Raw genomic sequence first — 14,281 nt, forward strand, 5'->3', positions numbered from 1 at the left:
TTACGGATTTATTACTACACACTACGGCAACTTGGCCAACGGCGTGATCATGTGAAGACAATAAATAGTAAAGCTTTGAGCTGCTTGGTCCATGAGGGTAATGCTTAGGTGCTGGTCCATAGAGCTTCTGGTGGGTACGCTGAGTTTGCGTCGTGCACTATGCCATCTGGATAAGACCTGGGTATCTAAGCATTTGAATGTCGTACAAAGAATGTCGATATAGAGAGATGATCCATCTACTTTGTGTAGATGATCTTATCAGCATTGCCTCAAGTGGAAACACCTTTGATGGCTTATACATTAACTACTTAAGCTTGGCATACATACTTTGTGGATTTATCCAATCATGAAACTAGTTAATCCATGGAGAACAAGAGCGTTCCCAGTAGTCTCCTCGTTTAGAATGAAAGAACTGTAAAAATTCAAGTACATAGCTATAAATAAGTAAAAGCTAAATTGATGAACAAAAAGAAGAAACTCCTCATGTTTAGCACTGAGAGTAGAAGCAAAAAGAAAATATTCTCCGATACTGGGAATCGAACCCAGGGCTGCTCGGAGCTTCAACCGAAGATTGAGAGCGAGCGATGTTAGCCACTACACCATATCGGACTTGTTTCTTGATGTAGGGCAATGCGCTAATGAGAGATATGAGACCTACGGCAAGAGTCCGTAGAGGTTCTAAGCTGCCCCAGTGCACCACGGCTCCTAATTTATGCTCCTATGGCAAATTCGTCATCTATTATCCAGAATGCCAATTATGTTCTTCTATCAGGTCCATGAACATGTAGCCGTGAGCGTGGTTGGAATGGAATGCAGTCTGCAAACAGCCTTTGATATCAAACTGGCGCTAATCGGTCGCCTGGATCGCCCGAACAAGCCCCCTTGCATAGGCACTACAGCACTTACAGATTCCCCGCTCTCCGCGGGGCACCTCAGCGCTACGACATCACTGGGCTTGTAGCTCGTGATGAAAGCTCTCTAATCCAATATCAGATGACTGTCTTACGCCTGCCTGCTCGAACCTAGCACCTACACGACTTAAAATCGTAAAGCCCGTCGCCAGCTCCGAACCTACCGATTTACACTGCTACCGACTACACTGTATAAAGCGACCAGCTTGCTGAACTCGAACGAAATACAAGGCGTAACTTGCGACAGAACCGTTACCATGGACGAGCCGCTTCAGTTCGTGCCGTTTACCTCCGAGATCGAGCTGCCGTTCTACTCGGCGCTCTTCTCGTCCAAGCTAGAATATGACAAGCTCGACGACTCTGCGCGTAGATTGATGGGCGTGTATGAGCCACGCGACGTGGACCCGGATGCGAGCTCCAAGCTGCAGATTCTCGGCAGTGCTTTGACAAACACCGAGTACGTCTTTCGCCGTGATTGCAACGCTTGATAGGTTTGCTGAGCTGACATGTGTCGCACGTAGCCCCCCCTCTCGGAAAAGCAAGAGCTGAAGGCGTCATTAAGAACGTTAATACCATCGAAGATTTTAGAAACACCGACAAGGCGGCGATGCTGAAGCTGGCGGGCAGGCAGATATGGGACGCCATTAACGATGGAAGCATATACTCGGTCCCCTCGTTACTCTCGTCCTTTGTCATATTATCATACGCCGATCTTAAAAAGTACAAGTTCATATACTGGTGTGCGTTTCCCGCGCTGCACTCGGATGCGCAGTGGAAGCGAGCCGGCCCTGTTCAGCGCCTCACTTCGGATGAGACCACGGCTCTTCTGGATCGCGTAGGCACGTGGCGATATATCGTCGATAAGCGCGAGCATGGATTTTTCTTGGCCAAGAAGGTATGGGGGGAGAAGCCAGCCGATTTGGGCGAACACGACCCTGCACACAAGATTCCGTACAGATGGGAGGTGGCTTCACTACGTAATTTTGAAGATGGCTTTTTCGATGGTGTTGCAGATGAGGATCGATTTGTCACGTTTCTAGATGCGTCAACTTTCTCAGAAGGCCCGTCATGGCCTCTACGCAATCTCCTGATTCTGATCCGCCACCGATTCCGCCTGTCCAAGATCAATATTCTCTGCTTCAGAGATGAATGGTCCCGTCGACACGAGTCCAAAAGCATCATTATACCCATCAAGATGGACCCTGTCGAAGATATGGAGATCAAGGAAATGCCCAAAGTCACTGGCTGGGAGCGAGCCAAGAACGGTAAGCTTCAAGCACAGGTTGCCAACCTGGGCGAGTACATGGATCCATCGCGACTGGCAGATTCATCAGTCGATCTGAATCTCAAGCTCATGAAGTGGCGACTTGCTCCGGATCTAAACCTCGACATCATCAAGGAAACAAAGTGCCTGCTTTTGGGTGCCGGAACCTTGGGAGGCTATGTCTCAAGAAATTTGATGGGATGGGGTGTAAGGAAAATCACATTCGTCGACTACGGCAGCGTATCTTTTTCAAACCCCGTTCGCCAGCCGTTGTTTGAGTACGAAGACTGTCTCAACGGTGGCAAGCCAAAGGCGACCCAAGCCGCCGAAATGCTGAAGAGGATATATCCAGGCGTGGACGCCGAAGGACACTCCATGTCTGTGCCGATGCTGGGCCACGCCCTCGCTGATGAAGCGAAGACGAAAGCCGACTACGACAAGCTTGAAGCCTTGATCAATGCTCACGACGTCATCTTCTTGCTGATGGACACTCGAGAGTCGCGATGGCTACCGACAGTAATGGGAAAGGCGGCTGGAAAAGTTGTCATGAATGCCGCTCTTGGATTTGACTCGTATGTCGTTATGCGGCACGGCGCCGAAGCGACGCATCACGACCAGGACGGTCTTGGATGCTACTTTTGCAACGACGTTGTTGCTCCAGCCGATGTAAGTTTTAATGTTTCCCATTTCATGATTCCATAAACTGACCACCTTGTGTATGTGCAGTCCATGAAGGATCAGACTCTTGACCAGCAGTGTACAGTGACCCGGCCCGGAGTTGCCGCTATTGCCTCTGCACTTTTGGTTGAACTTCTCACAAGTCTCTTGCAGCATCCCTTGAGGCACAACGCCCCAGCTCCTCAGCCACGACCGGGAGTTACGCTCGAGAGAGATCCCCCTGACCATCCACTCGGCCTCGTGCCGCATCAAATCAGAGGCTACGTATCTACCTTTCAGAATATCGTCATCCGCGGCCAATCGTACGACAGCTGCAGCGCATGCAGCCCCAAGATCCTGGACGCCTTCCGCACCGACGGATGGAGCTTTGTCAAGAAAGCCCTCGAGGATAAGAACTATGTTTCCGAACTTTCAGGTCTCACCGAGGTGCAGCGCAGAGCTGAAGAGCTGAATGATCAGCTGGACTGGGACGACGAGGAGGCAGCTGAGGAAGAGGGCGACGGAGAACTCCTCTAAGGGCTGAATAAGCCAAAAGACAATCGTTTTCAATTAGTGGCAAAACTCTCCTTGATCAGTAGGCATTCGATTTTGGTAGAAGGTGCAGGGAATGGGAAATGTTTAGAATTGGCGCCCATGCTGTTTTTTTTTTCTTGTTCTATATATATATACGACTTTCCTGGCGTCTACTCTATAGTGGCTTGTTCTTGAACTTTTGGCCTATTACGATGAGTCGACGAGTTTGTATGTACAGTATTGGATTTTCAAATTGGCCTTGTCAATATAGTCAGTCGTTCTGCCGTGTTTTGTGTATGCTTAGAAGTCTATCTGTTTCCTCTTCTGCATCTATTTTCAGCTTCTTGTTATGTGAAACTCGTCGTGATCGTATAGATTTCAACAATGAGGATTCTGTCATCAATCAAATTGGTTCCGTGGTCTAGTTGGTTATGACATTTCGTTAACAGTTAGTTGACACCACCGAAAAGGTCCCCGGTTCGAGCCCGGGCGGAATCACCATCTTTTCTTTTTGCGCTTCATTCTTCCTCTTCAGAAGTGTGTTGATCTTCTATTTAAATTTTTGTTGTACTGCTTTGTCGTTCTCGTGACCCTGTTTCGGGATATTCGTTGTCGCACCCGAAACTGAGGGGGACTCGGACAGAGGAGCACACCATATCACCATTAGCGCGCCGCTTCATTTTCATCGCAAAAATATCACTTGTATGAAACAGAGCACGGGAAAATATTCAAATGTCAAAAAAAAGTATTTGTGATTAAGAGGTCGTCGGGTATCAATATATTATTATAGCCAAACCTGATGCCCCTGGCAAACAGGCCGCCCCTGCATCCAGCCGACAAAAAAAAAAGGGAAGAGGGAAAAACAAAGGAAATTCAGAAAAGACCGTCGACTGTCATTACCACATCTATAACCAGCCAGGTGGTGAGCTGGCAACCATTACTGAAGCACTCCGGCACAGGCGCATATCCATTCTAAAAGAGACGATGCCAGTCAAATCGATTAGATTAGAAGCTGACAGCTGATGCACGGCACTGGATGCAGCGCGGCGTCATGGATCTGAGCTGGCGGATACGAAGCGTGGTGGAGGTGCTCTAGTACTTCAATATGATGTACAGAGCGTGGATGATTCCGGGAATGTAACCTAAAGTGGCATCGAATTAGCCAATCCAATCCGGCCCAGCATGTGAAAATCAGTCGTGACGTGATGTCTCGCTGTTAGTGTAACCAGGGGGGGCGGTGAACAGGGTTCATTTATACGTACCCAAGATTGTGAGCAGGATGTTGATCAAGAAGTCGGCACCGCAGCCTCTCTCGAGGAAGACTCCTACGGGCGGCAGGAGGATGGCAACAATGATCTTGGCGACGTCGCTGGAGAGAAAGACGTTGTTAGTATCCAGTTGTTGTTGATCGACACTCCCTCACGTTCGTCAAACTCGCAGGCGGGCATCGCCATGAGGTGCTGTCATGAGAGCTGCGAGCTGCGGGGGAAAACGTGGTGACGGAAGCCACGGGACGTCATGCTCGGAGCTTACCTGGATGTGAAAGGCATGGTGAATAGTGTTGAAAGCTCGGAAGCTCAGAGAGTAGGTTGTTATGTACGAGTTGTTGTCGAGCCGTGGGAAGAGAGCCTATGTATAAGCGTTTTTTGCGTTGGTGTAGGGTGAAGAATGACAAGATTTCTAGTCGGAAATAAGCTGAAAGCAGTTGAAGCGCAAATGAAGAGGGAGATGGAAATGGCAAGAAGGTTTCTGCGAAGTCTTGTACTATTTATTGCCAGTCATCTTGGCGCTTTCCATGCATTCCGGCCAAGGAAAAGGAAGAAACGCTGGTTTCCATGTTGCGTCATAGGCAGGTCAAGCCACAGAAGCATGAATAGAGGCAAGCTTGGCTTTAGCTTGGCTGCTACATTGCATTACATTACATGACATTACATTACAGAACATGTCATGGCAACCCAGGCTGAGGTAACCCGATCTGATGGCATTCCAAGGTTGCTTGCTTGCCTGTGTCAGGGCTAATAAGGTACAAGCCACAACTAACCCCCCCGGAACAAGCTTGAACGGCGGCGCATGGACACCAACGCGCTGCAAAGTATGCCATCATGGACCTGTGAACTGCTGTTTGCCTTTCTGGTAGCCGCCGTCGAATTGGAATCATACGTCATGACGTTTTAAGCGTGCTGCAGACCCCTGCCTAGTGCTGCTTGGCCCATGCAAGCTTGGGTGTGATCAAGTCAAAGGTGATGCTGCACCGCCACAGCTGTGAAGCTTGCCCCCCCCCGGCTGGTTGTGGAAAGTGACAGCGACAGTGACAAACCGGCAGCGTAAAAACATGCGCTTGCGCCACAATAGACGCCGGGCCTGCATGACGACAAAAAAAAAAAAAAACATTGAAGACAGCAACGGCTGATTAATTGGCGCTGGTGCAATCTACGATTCCCGATGAGTTTCAATCCCACCAGCCACACCTGCCAGGGATCAGAGAGATGCGCATTTCCGTGTGTGCCGATGCGGCTTGCCTCAATCACGTATGAGTGACCTCAGCTTCCCTCTGCGACCAATTCAAGCGTTTTTGCAGACAACTAAAGTTGGCCCCCCTTGTCCAGAAGCGTTCAAATGGAGGCTGGTTATCTAATTGTATCCTTGGGGGATTTTTTAGAATTTTGAACCTGCTGCTTCTGCCTTAGCACGAAGCAAATCAGTTTTTTTTTTTCTCCGCTGGGAGCAACTGCTTCGGCTGAGCTGACTTTTGCGAATGATGGAATGGATTGGGCGGATGGGGATGGGGGATGGTAGCGCTTCTATCACGAAATTACTCCGGGCTCCGTGCAAGCCGAGTACCGGAAAGTTTTTTCTCTTTTTTTTCTCTTTTTTTTGCGTTTTACTAATTGGGTTCCCATAAAACCGCGGTGGCTGCCGCTCGAGTGAGATGGGTGTAATCACCGGACCATACATGTGTCGTCTGTCAAGCTGAGAAAGGCGGAAGTGGCTGGCGTCGCTCCATGAGCGCTGGGCTAGACTTGTTCTGCGGGCGCCCCTATCCCCAGCATCGAGGCTTCCGACCAAACGGCAGCTCCGTCGCAGAAAAGAGGGTGTGTAATAAGACAGCCATGTATTATTAAAGAAGATGCAACGGCCAACTAGCTGCTTCGTGCCTCGTTGAAAACTAAACCAATGCCGCTAGCAACCTAGGTACTATAGTAGGTATTATTTCATTTTGTTTTCTCTATCCGTGTATAAGCCAATTAACCTCAAACTCAGAGATTAGTTTCTCGTAATGCTTGCCTCAGCACACGATGGTAACTGTTTCCTCCCCCAACAATATACGCTCCGTAACATGATGCCCAATGGTAGATGCCCGATTCCACAGTGCCTCCTCTCTCTACTCCTCCTTGGCGGCGGGCGCCGTTCCGCCGATTCGCTTGCCGTAGAACACATTGCCTGACAACCAGCTGCCAAGACATGAGCCCGCGTACAGGCCGCAGACGATGGTCACCGGCCACCGCTGCCAGTCTCGGTCCCAGTCCAGGGGGGATAGGCACGGCGCCCAACCATGCGCCAAGCACTGCGCCAAGCAGCCCGCCCAGCGTCTCGTCCAGAGGCGCAGACACGCCAGCCACCGCAACCAGGGACTGGTTATCCACTCCGCGAGCGTAGATGATGGGGAAGACTCCAAGGAGGGCGAAGTGAGCGGCGCAGAGGAACGTTTCCAGAACGTGGTCTAGGAGCGGCGCGCCGAAGAGGATGAAGAGGGCGTGGATAACGGGGGGTTGAAATCGTGGTGAGGACCAAGGCGAGGAGAGCAGTCTAGGCATGTCAATGTTAGCATAATCTTCTTCTCTACTTCCATGCTATAATCAATCTTGTTCAATTGGAGTGCTGAGTGGGAGAATGCGCACCACCAGGGAGCTCGATCCGGCCGCCTCGGGCTTCTTCTTCTCGCCAGGACGGGGCTTCTTGGCCGCCTTTGCCTGCTGGGAACCCGCCGCCGGCAGGCACAGCACCACATATGCCACCTGGACGACCGCCACGACAGGCACGGCGGACTGCAGCGTCAGGGCCGGCTGGGCCACCAGCTCGTTGAACTGAGCTGCCAGCAGCCCCAGCAGGACAGCTACTCGGCCGAAAGAGGCGCCCTTGGACAGGGCATTGTTGAACGTCGGGACGGCGGCAATGGCAGCTTTCGGCTTGCTGTCGGCGGCCTGGGCCGAGGCGTCCTTTGCCAGTGCTGACGACATGGTGATGGGGTCTACCAGCGGCATTGTCGTGGTCTCTGGTGACTTGGGCTGTATGGGAAATGGAAGCTGTTCCGAGGCAAAAGGTTTGGTAAAGTCGCAATCACGTGACTGTATATTTGAGCTGCGTCTTTCACTGACTCGCTCGCAACAACCAAGATGAATCCGAAATAATTACCTTTTTTTTTTTTTTAATTTAAAGAGAAGAGGGAAGTAAACAGATACAAGTTATCGATTCTTGCATCCATACTTTAATATGAAGATGGATTGAGGGTACATTATTTTTCCAAATATTCACAAAATTCTCACACTCAACTCCCTCTCTCCATTACCTGCACCCACATATCTGAGATGGTAAACAATCCAAGGTTATTCATTGCCGCCCACGGCTTCGTCGGGTTAATCAGGGCAATGTCAAAGTTACGAAGGAGCTATTCAATCAGTGTCAGCGCAATTCGGTGTGCAACTTCATGTCACCCCTCTGCCTCTGTTTTACCAAACAAGACCTACCTCGAATACAACCTTTTCAAGCTCCATCCGAGCGACATCCTTGCCCAAGCACTGCCATTTTCCATAGCCAAAAATCAACTCGTTTGTACGAAGCATGGTGGCAAGCTTGTCCTTGTCATCTTCGAACCAGCGTTCTGGACGAAAGGCCTTGGCGTCGTCGCCATAAATCTCAGTGCTGCGGTGCATTGCGAGCGCAGAATACCCGATATAAGCGCCTCCGGGTAAGAACACGTCCTTGCCGTCGATATTGACGGTGTCTCCTTCGGGTGGCACGTCTCGCGAGAAGATGTTTGCGACGGGGGGCCAGACTCGCATCGCTTCACGGATGGTGGCTTGCAGGTATGGGAGCTGTTTTGCCTCGGTGTGAGTAATAAAGCCGTCTTGGGGCGCTTTGCCATCTCGAACGGCTCCATCGATTTCTTCCTGTAACTTGGCGTATACCCGAGGATTTGTTATGACGTGAAGCAAAACACATCGAATCCCGCTTGCAGTGGTGTCGGAACCGGCAACGATCTGCTCGAGAGCCTCGGAGCGCAGGTCGTCGCCTATTACGCCGTGACGGATAAACGATGCCAGCATGTCGGATTTCTTGTCTGTGGGGTTCTGGAGCCGCTCGTCAACGTGGCGGAAGCACGCGGCCATCAGCCTGCCGAAGCCCTTGCCGTCCTCTGCCGACGGAGCTATGAACCGGCCGATGAAAGGGGCCTGCGTGATCCAGCTGAAGCCTAGAGCAGCCGCAAAGTTGCCTATACGGAGTCCTTCCTCGCTTGACTGGAGGAAATCCTCCACGTCGGCATCTCTTTGCAGCATGCCGAATGTCTTGCCCGTTCCCACGGCGCTGATGACGTCCAGGGTGAAGAATTGGACTTTTCGTGCTAAATCCATGGGCACAATCTTGGCAGTTGTGGAAATGTACCTGGATTTTACCAGGTTGAGGAAATCCCGAAGACGCTGGTCAATGGAATCTTCCATGTCGAGATTCTCTCTTCCCGAGTACTGGCAATTGCGTGATGATTAGTAAAAGTCTTGACTTTTCAATAGTGATACGACGGGAGGCATACACCCGGAGCCAGTTGCTTTCTTCGATAATCATGCTTTGCGTTGTCGGACTGCGAAAAGACGTTGTCGCGTCGGTATTCGATGCGGCAAGCTGAATAGTACCATTCAGAACGCTTATATCCAGGCGAGTTGTTTACATGTGTCCACACGTCCGGGGACGAGGTGACCAAGATATTTGGTGCAACCCTTGCTATTGGGCCTGTCCTTGACCATACAGGAATCGCAATTAGCAGATATTCAAAGTGTCACGACGAGTCGCGTTTGTCATGTACGGGAGCAAAGGGAGGGAGTTCAAATATCGAACCATATTTCTCACAGACCTCGCCATAAAACTCATGGCATCTCTGTTGAAGCAAAGCCTTTCTATGGGGCCAATTGGTGAAATTGGTCAAAAAGGGCCCGCGAAAGGACCTCAGTCTCGCCCACGCAATGACTCTCCCTGCGATGAAGTATGCGAGGAGGCTGCCAGCGAACAGGACGAGGTATCCTGGAATTCCGGCAAATCTGTCCATCATCACGCATCTACATGCAGAGTAGAGCTTGGGATATAAAGAGCCGATGATTCCGAAAAGACTTGAGATTTTTGAAAAGAATGTTTAAAAGCACCGCTCTATGCTGTGCAAGCGGCAGCTAACAGCGTCTACACTGTGGAGCGGAGCAAAGATGGAGAAGTGCCCGCCGCTAGACTCTTCGCGGGGCGGCCCGAACCTGCGTCGTTGGATATAGCGTGGAGAAGAGGCGAATTAAAGAAGGAAAATATGAGCGTAGTTTATTCTTCAAAAATTGTGGAAGAGGGGAGAAAAGAAAGTCAAGTAGTAGAGTAGGGAGATGTACATGTGCTCACAGTGCTCTGTAAGACCACAGTCTGGCGTCACGACGTCTCACCCCCTCTTCGTGTCTACCCCTGGTGGTACTAGTATAACAGATTATCGTCTATCTTTACGATTGAGAAAATACAAATAAAACAACAGCGCAGTAGCGTCGACAAGGTGCTCACTTTAGCGCTACACAGTCCAGGATGCTACGTCGTTGGATGGCTCTACTCGTTGAAGATGCGGCTAGATGACTATTTCGTAGTGGTGGGAACAGGGTTCGGACTATCCATGTGGCTGCTTTTTACAACATTCTGAGCTTATTGATTCTAGACTATTGTTTCAGCGTGCATGAGCTGAAGATTCATATGACATGGATGTTGGATTACATGTATGCATGTCCCCTGAACGCTGGCCCGTTTGTAACGAGCACATGGAGGTTTCGGTCGTGGCGCTTAGTATACTATACGCGAGGCAATAGTTTTATTTATAACAATATATCCCATGGGATTCTCTTGAAAGTGAACGCATGGTTTCCAAAAATCTGGGTCAGCGAGACGCCTTGTAGTATATTAACGCAGTGATATATACACCCATGCAGGAATAAATGAGAGAGAGCATGATGATTCAAGGTAATGTACATGGGCTCCAGCTACCAGGAGGGCGAAGAAATCAATCAATCATTCGCTCCCAAATTGTATTCCATAAAAACAGGTTCCATGATAGATGGCGGACAATACACGCAATGTGACAGTGCCGTCAAGTCATGCCGCCCGCCCTGCTGGCCACGTGGAAAGGTGGCATGAACGCTGCCTTGACAGGCATAGCCTGGACAGCTCTTAAAATCTTGTGCAAGGGTTCGAGTGCTTTTGGCAAAATTCTCAGCATGAACGCTAAAAGGAAAAGACAAGACAACGCCGTGGGGGTAGCCAAATTAAAACGCCAGGAAGAATAAAGAAAAAAAGAAAAGACCAAAAAATATACAACGAAAATGAACGAAGCTGATCTCCGCGCTATGGCTTTCGTGAAAAGACATTTGTACTATATTCATGCATTAGCAATTGAGGAAGTGAACTTGTAAAGAAAAGAAAAAAGGAGGCACATACCATATGTAGTACGGTCTGATCCTGTGGTTGTGCAAAGCCTTGCGAAACTCCGAGACTAGGAGCTGGATCTCGATATAGTCCCAGCCCATAATCTCCTTGAGCAGAAACAGCGCAAAGCCTTCCAGGCTCTCGTCCAAAAAGGCAAGGCTATACGCTCCAATCTGCTTCATAGTGGGATCGCTGCTCCATGCGCCAATGGGAACGGCATAGTTCTTCTCGACAACGTCGACGTAGCCGGCCTCGCGCATCAGCTTGCGCATCTGGCCGCCCTCGCCGACGCGCAGCGTCTTGCCCATGCGCTCCGAGGCCTCGAAGAAGACGTTTGCCCAGCGCTTGAAGATGTGCTTTGGGTCGTCGCGGATCTCGGGCACGTCGCTCAGCACCATGATGTTGTACTCAAAGTTCTCGACCCAGCCGCCCGGCATGGTGGCGCGGAAGGCCTGCTGGTAGAGCGCGCCCCAGTCGCTGATGCTGCCGTAGAGGCCGCGGATGTGGATGTAGTCAAAGGACTCGGGCGCATACGTCCACTCGAGCTGTGCGTCTTCGATGTGGAACATGCAGTTGGGCGGCACCCACATGGGCTGGATGGGGCTGATGTCGGTGCCGATGATCTCGGCGGACGGGTAGGCGTCGGACATGTCGATGGCCCAGATGCCGGTGCCGGTGCCGACGTCGAGGACTCTGGTCGGCGGCCTGGAGAGGGGCGCCTCGAAGAGCCTGTCGCCGAGCACCATGGTGATGAAGTGGTGCGAGATGTCGAGGCCGTCGTTCTGGCGCTCGTCGTTGGGGCCCCAGTACTGCGTCGTCTTGGAGTTTTGGTACGTGCGCCCGTGGATGTTGCGGTAGTCGTATATGCTGTCGGTCAGAGAGGCGGTTGATGAGGCGCTGCGGAACTTGGTCAATATGCCTCGGCGCATGCAGCGTATATCGCGCAGTGCTCGGGGCGACCTACTTGTCATCCTCGTCATCTTCCACGCCAGAGTCGCCATCGCCATTGTCATGCTCCTCCTAGTGTTGTGTGACCCGTCAGTATAAGTTGGAAAACAAAAGAAAAATCACCATGTTTTCGCAGCCGCGACATCAATTTGCCAAACATACAAATGGTATCTCTGTCGTGGGCACCTCGCCCGCTGCTGACGGCTGCGCGGCATCAGGAGATATCGGCGCTGGTGGTGATTTGGTGGAGGAGCCGCCTCGTGGGCTTTTCTCGGGGGACTTTGGACTGGCCATTGCGATCGCACGGCCGTAGATGATGGACAACGTTGGCACCAATGGCAGAAATCGCCGAGACGTCTAAATCTATCGCCAGAGAGATCCGCGCATGCGCATTAATAACGCCGGCAAAAGACGGTCATGTCCCCCTCGCGCAAGAAAAATGTCCGTATGCGCCTCTTCGACGGTTGTTGGTTGTTTGTCACTGCGCACAAACAGGCTGGGGGGGGCTCTGTTAGCAGCCTTTTAGCGCAGGGAGCTGCCGTCAATCCTGGCATCTTCCCTGAGGCCAGCTGAGAACTAAGCTTAGAAGACGGCGACTATGGACGCAATTTGCCTAGTTGATGCGTCCCAGGGTCCTGTTTTGGATGCCAAGTCCACATGCAGGTTTGGCATTCTTCGATTAAGCAGTCAGGATTTCTCTTCTAGAAAGATGGCCATAGCACCCGTTGATCTCGGTACAGGTGATGCAGGTACTCGAGAGCCGGGTTGGCTGCTGTTTGTTCGTGCTTACGGCCGGTCAGACGAGGATGAAAAGACAGTGCGAATGTGCGCATGTTTGGATGCCAAGCCGCCATGCTGCATTATTTATCGCCTTCGTAATCTTGACAGCCTCGGCCATGAATCGATATGGTGGTGGAGTTTTGCAATGCTTAATGGTAGGAAGACGAACGCGTGGTGCCTGATATGCGGGGGATCAGCCCAAACAGGAAATAGAAGCAGAATGCCAGTTGAGAAGCAGTAAAAGGTGGTACAGTGCAGAACACGGTATGGCAATAGTTTGCGATAACGACTTCTTCCATTTCGCTCTGGTGCTTGTCGCTTGCCATTGCCATCTACACCTTCTTCAAAGAAGAGTTCCCTGGTCAGGCCATCATAGGAGAATCATTGGCCAAACAATACCCGCATTAGCTATTTTGAATCATGTGCAGAAAGTGCATGTACCAGAAATCAATTTCTCTTGGCTTATAGCTCTAATATTCTGTGTCTCAAAATTACTGGATCCTTTAATCTAAAGGATAACAAATAGATTTTCAGCTCTCAGTCATGTTACGATATCAATTGTTTGCGCTGGCTGTGCAGAGGATCGTATACCCTGTAGTACGCTGCAGGTAGACATTAAAACGTCTTAGCCCACCTGAGTGTTTGCTTCGTTGAATCAGCCAGACTTTTTTTTTTGGCCTTACTTAATATGTATGTTTGAGGAGTTTGTTTGATTGTTCTGAGGAGCGGTAGTAGTATTGTGGTTTTGTGGTAACAAAGGATGGGAAAGCTGCAGGAATCTCTGTAGTTAGCTTCAATTGTAGCACCAAGTTTGGACAAGTAATGTACACCATTCAACGGCACTATTTTTAGAAGAAGACTAGAAATAGTAACAGATATAAAGACCGAAACAAATATAAAAATTCAATTCCAAGTCAGGAAATATACATAGCTTTATATAACTCTTCCCTGCCTTTCAACTGGTTTCTCAACTGTACTTGTAGTCCTAGCCTCCTGTCCTTCAACCTATACCGAGAGTCCTCCGTGAGTTGACAACTTGAGTCTTTTCATGCAAAGCATCTATGAGATCATATATTTCTCAAGATTACACAGGCATGCATATATAATCTTGCAATAAAACACAGCTGGGCTTTGAGCCACGTGCTCAAATAGAAATCGACCCGAAGAAATGAGATCGGTGCTGGCCGACCCTCGTCTCCGGAGCGGATGTCGGGGAGTGCGCCGCTGCGGCTGGAACCGGACGCTGAGCTGATGCCGCAGTCGCCGCAAAAAGGACTAACAAAATCTCTTAGGCAATCAATCCGCTTTAGTCTCTTCACAATGTTCTAGCAGTCAATAGAAATGATGCGGAATCGCCTGATGACTCTTTTGTATGGAGCTGAGCATGATTGAGCCAGAATGTGCATTGTGGCAGCAACGGCGTGGAAAGGTTTGTTGGTGTTTTTGTGGTTTGTCCAGATCTTTGGAATAGCGCCAT

At 50.3% G+C, this 14,281-nt stretch overlaps 5 protein-coding genes and 2 non-coding genes across 9 annotated transcripts; 2 read left to right on the top strand and 5 right to left on the bottom strand.

The window, feature by feature from the left end:
• Window positions 1-521: 521 nt before the first annotated feature.
• On the bottom strand, window positions 522-609 carry TrAtP1_006863. The gene has a single exon. It is a non-coding gene; the product is annotated as a tRNA-Glu (tRNA).
• Window positions 610-1,168: 559 nt separating this feature from the next.
• TrAtP1_006864 (uncharacterized protein) lies at window positions 1,169-3,369 on the top strand (the record flags this gene model as incomplete). Its single annotated transcript, XM_066113300.1, has 3 exons — window positions 1,169-1,382; window positions 1,433-2,841; window positions 2,902-3,369. The coding sequence occupies 3 exons, from the start codon at window positions 1,169-1,171 to the stop codon at window positions 3,367-3,369; spliced, it is 2,091 nt and encodes a 696-aa protein (XP_065969386.1).
• Window positions 3,370-3,776: 407 nt separating this feature from the next.
• Window positions 3,777-3,864, top strand: TrAtP1_006865. The gene has a single exon. It is a non-coding gene; the product is annotated as a tRNA-Val (tRNA).
• Window positions 3,865-4,100: 236 nt separating this feature from the next.
• TrAtP1_006866 (uncharacterized protein) lies at window positions 4,101-5,090 on the bottom strand. Its single transcript, XM_014082324.2, has 3 exons — window positions 4,900-5,090; window positions 4,629-4,735; window positions 4,101-4,508 (listed from the first exon to the last, which is right to left on the bottom strand). Exons 1-3 carry the CDS (start codon window positions 4,914-4,916, stop codon window positions 4,459-4,461), a joined length of 174 nt encoding a protein of 57 aa, XP_013937799.1. The 5' UTR covers window positions 4,917-5,090; the 3' UTR covers window positions 4,101-4,458.
• Window positions 5,091-7,002: 1,912 nt separating this feature from the next.
• Window positions 7,003-7,604, bottom strand: TrAtP1_006867 (uncharacterized protein; the record flags this gene model as incomplete). Its single annotated transcript, XM_014082322.2, has 2 exons — window positions 7,003-7,173; window positions 7,266-7,604. 2 exons carry the CDS (start codon window positions 7,602-7,604, stop codon window positions 7,003-7,005), a joined length of 510 nt encoding a protein of 169 aa, XP_013937797.2.
• Window positions 7,605-7,666: 62 nt separating this feature from the next.
• On the bottom strand, window positions 7,667-10,093 carry TrAtP1_006868 (uncharacterized protein). 3 transcript variants are annotated; one of them, XM_066113301.1, is made up of 4 exons: window positions 9,475-10,093; window positions 9,173-9,369; window positions 8,112-9,107; window positions 7,667-8,032 (listed from the first exon to the last, which is right to left on the bottom strand). In XM_066113301.1, exons 1-4 carry the CDS (start codon window positions 9,683-9,685, stop codon window positions 7,913-7,915), a joined length of 1,524 nt encoding a protein of 507 aa, XP_065969387.1. In that variant the 5' UTR covers window positions 9,686-10,093; the 3' UTR covers window positions 7,667-7,912. The 3 variants fall into 3 exon arrangements, with proteins under 3 accessions (XP_065969387.1, XP_065969389.1, XP_065969388.1); XM_066113302.1 differs by having other exon boundaries at window positions 7,667-9,107; XM_066113303.1 differs by having other exon boundaries at window positions 8,112-10,093.
• A 902-nt stretch (window positions 10,094-10,995) lies between these two features.
• Window positions 10,996-12,318, bottom strand: TrAtP1_006869 (uncharacterized protein; the record flags this gene model as incomplete). Its single annotated transcript, XM_014082320.2, has 4 exons — window positions 10,996-11,023; window positions 11,089-11,973; window positions 12,041-12,096; window positions 12,187-12,318. The coding sequence occupies 4 exons, from the start codon at window positions 12,316-12,318 to the stop codon at window positions 10,996-10,998; spliced, it is 1,101 nt and encodes a 366-aa protein (XP_013937795.2).
• Between the last annotated feature and the right edge of the window lie 1,963 nt (window positions 12,319-14,281).

The sequence above is a fragment of the Trichoderma atroviride genome, chromosome 3 (genome assembly GCF_020647795.1).
Source record: "Trichoderma atroviride chromosome 3, complete sequence".
Taxonomy (NCBI): Eukaryota; Fungi; Ascomycota; class Sordariomycetes; order Hypocreales; family Hypocreaceae; genus Trichoderma; species Trichoderma atroviride.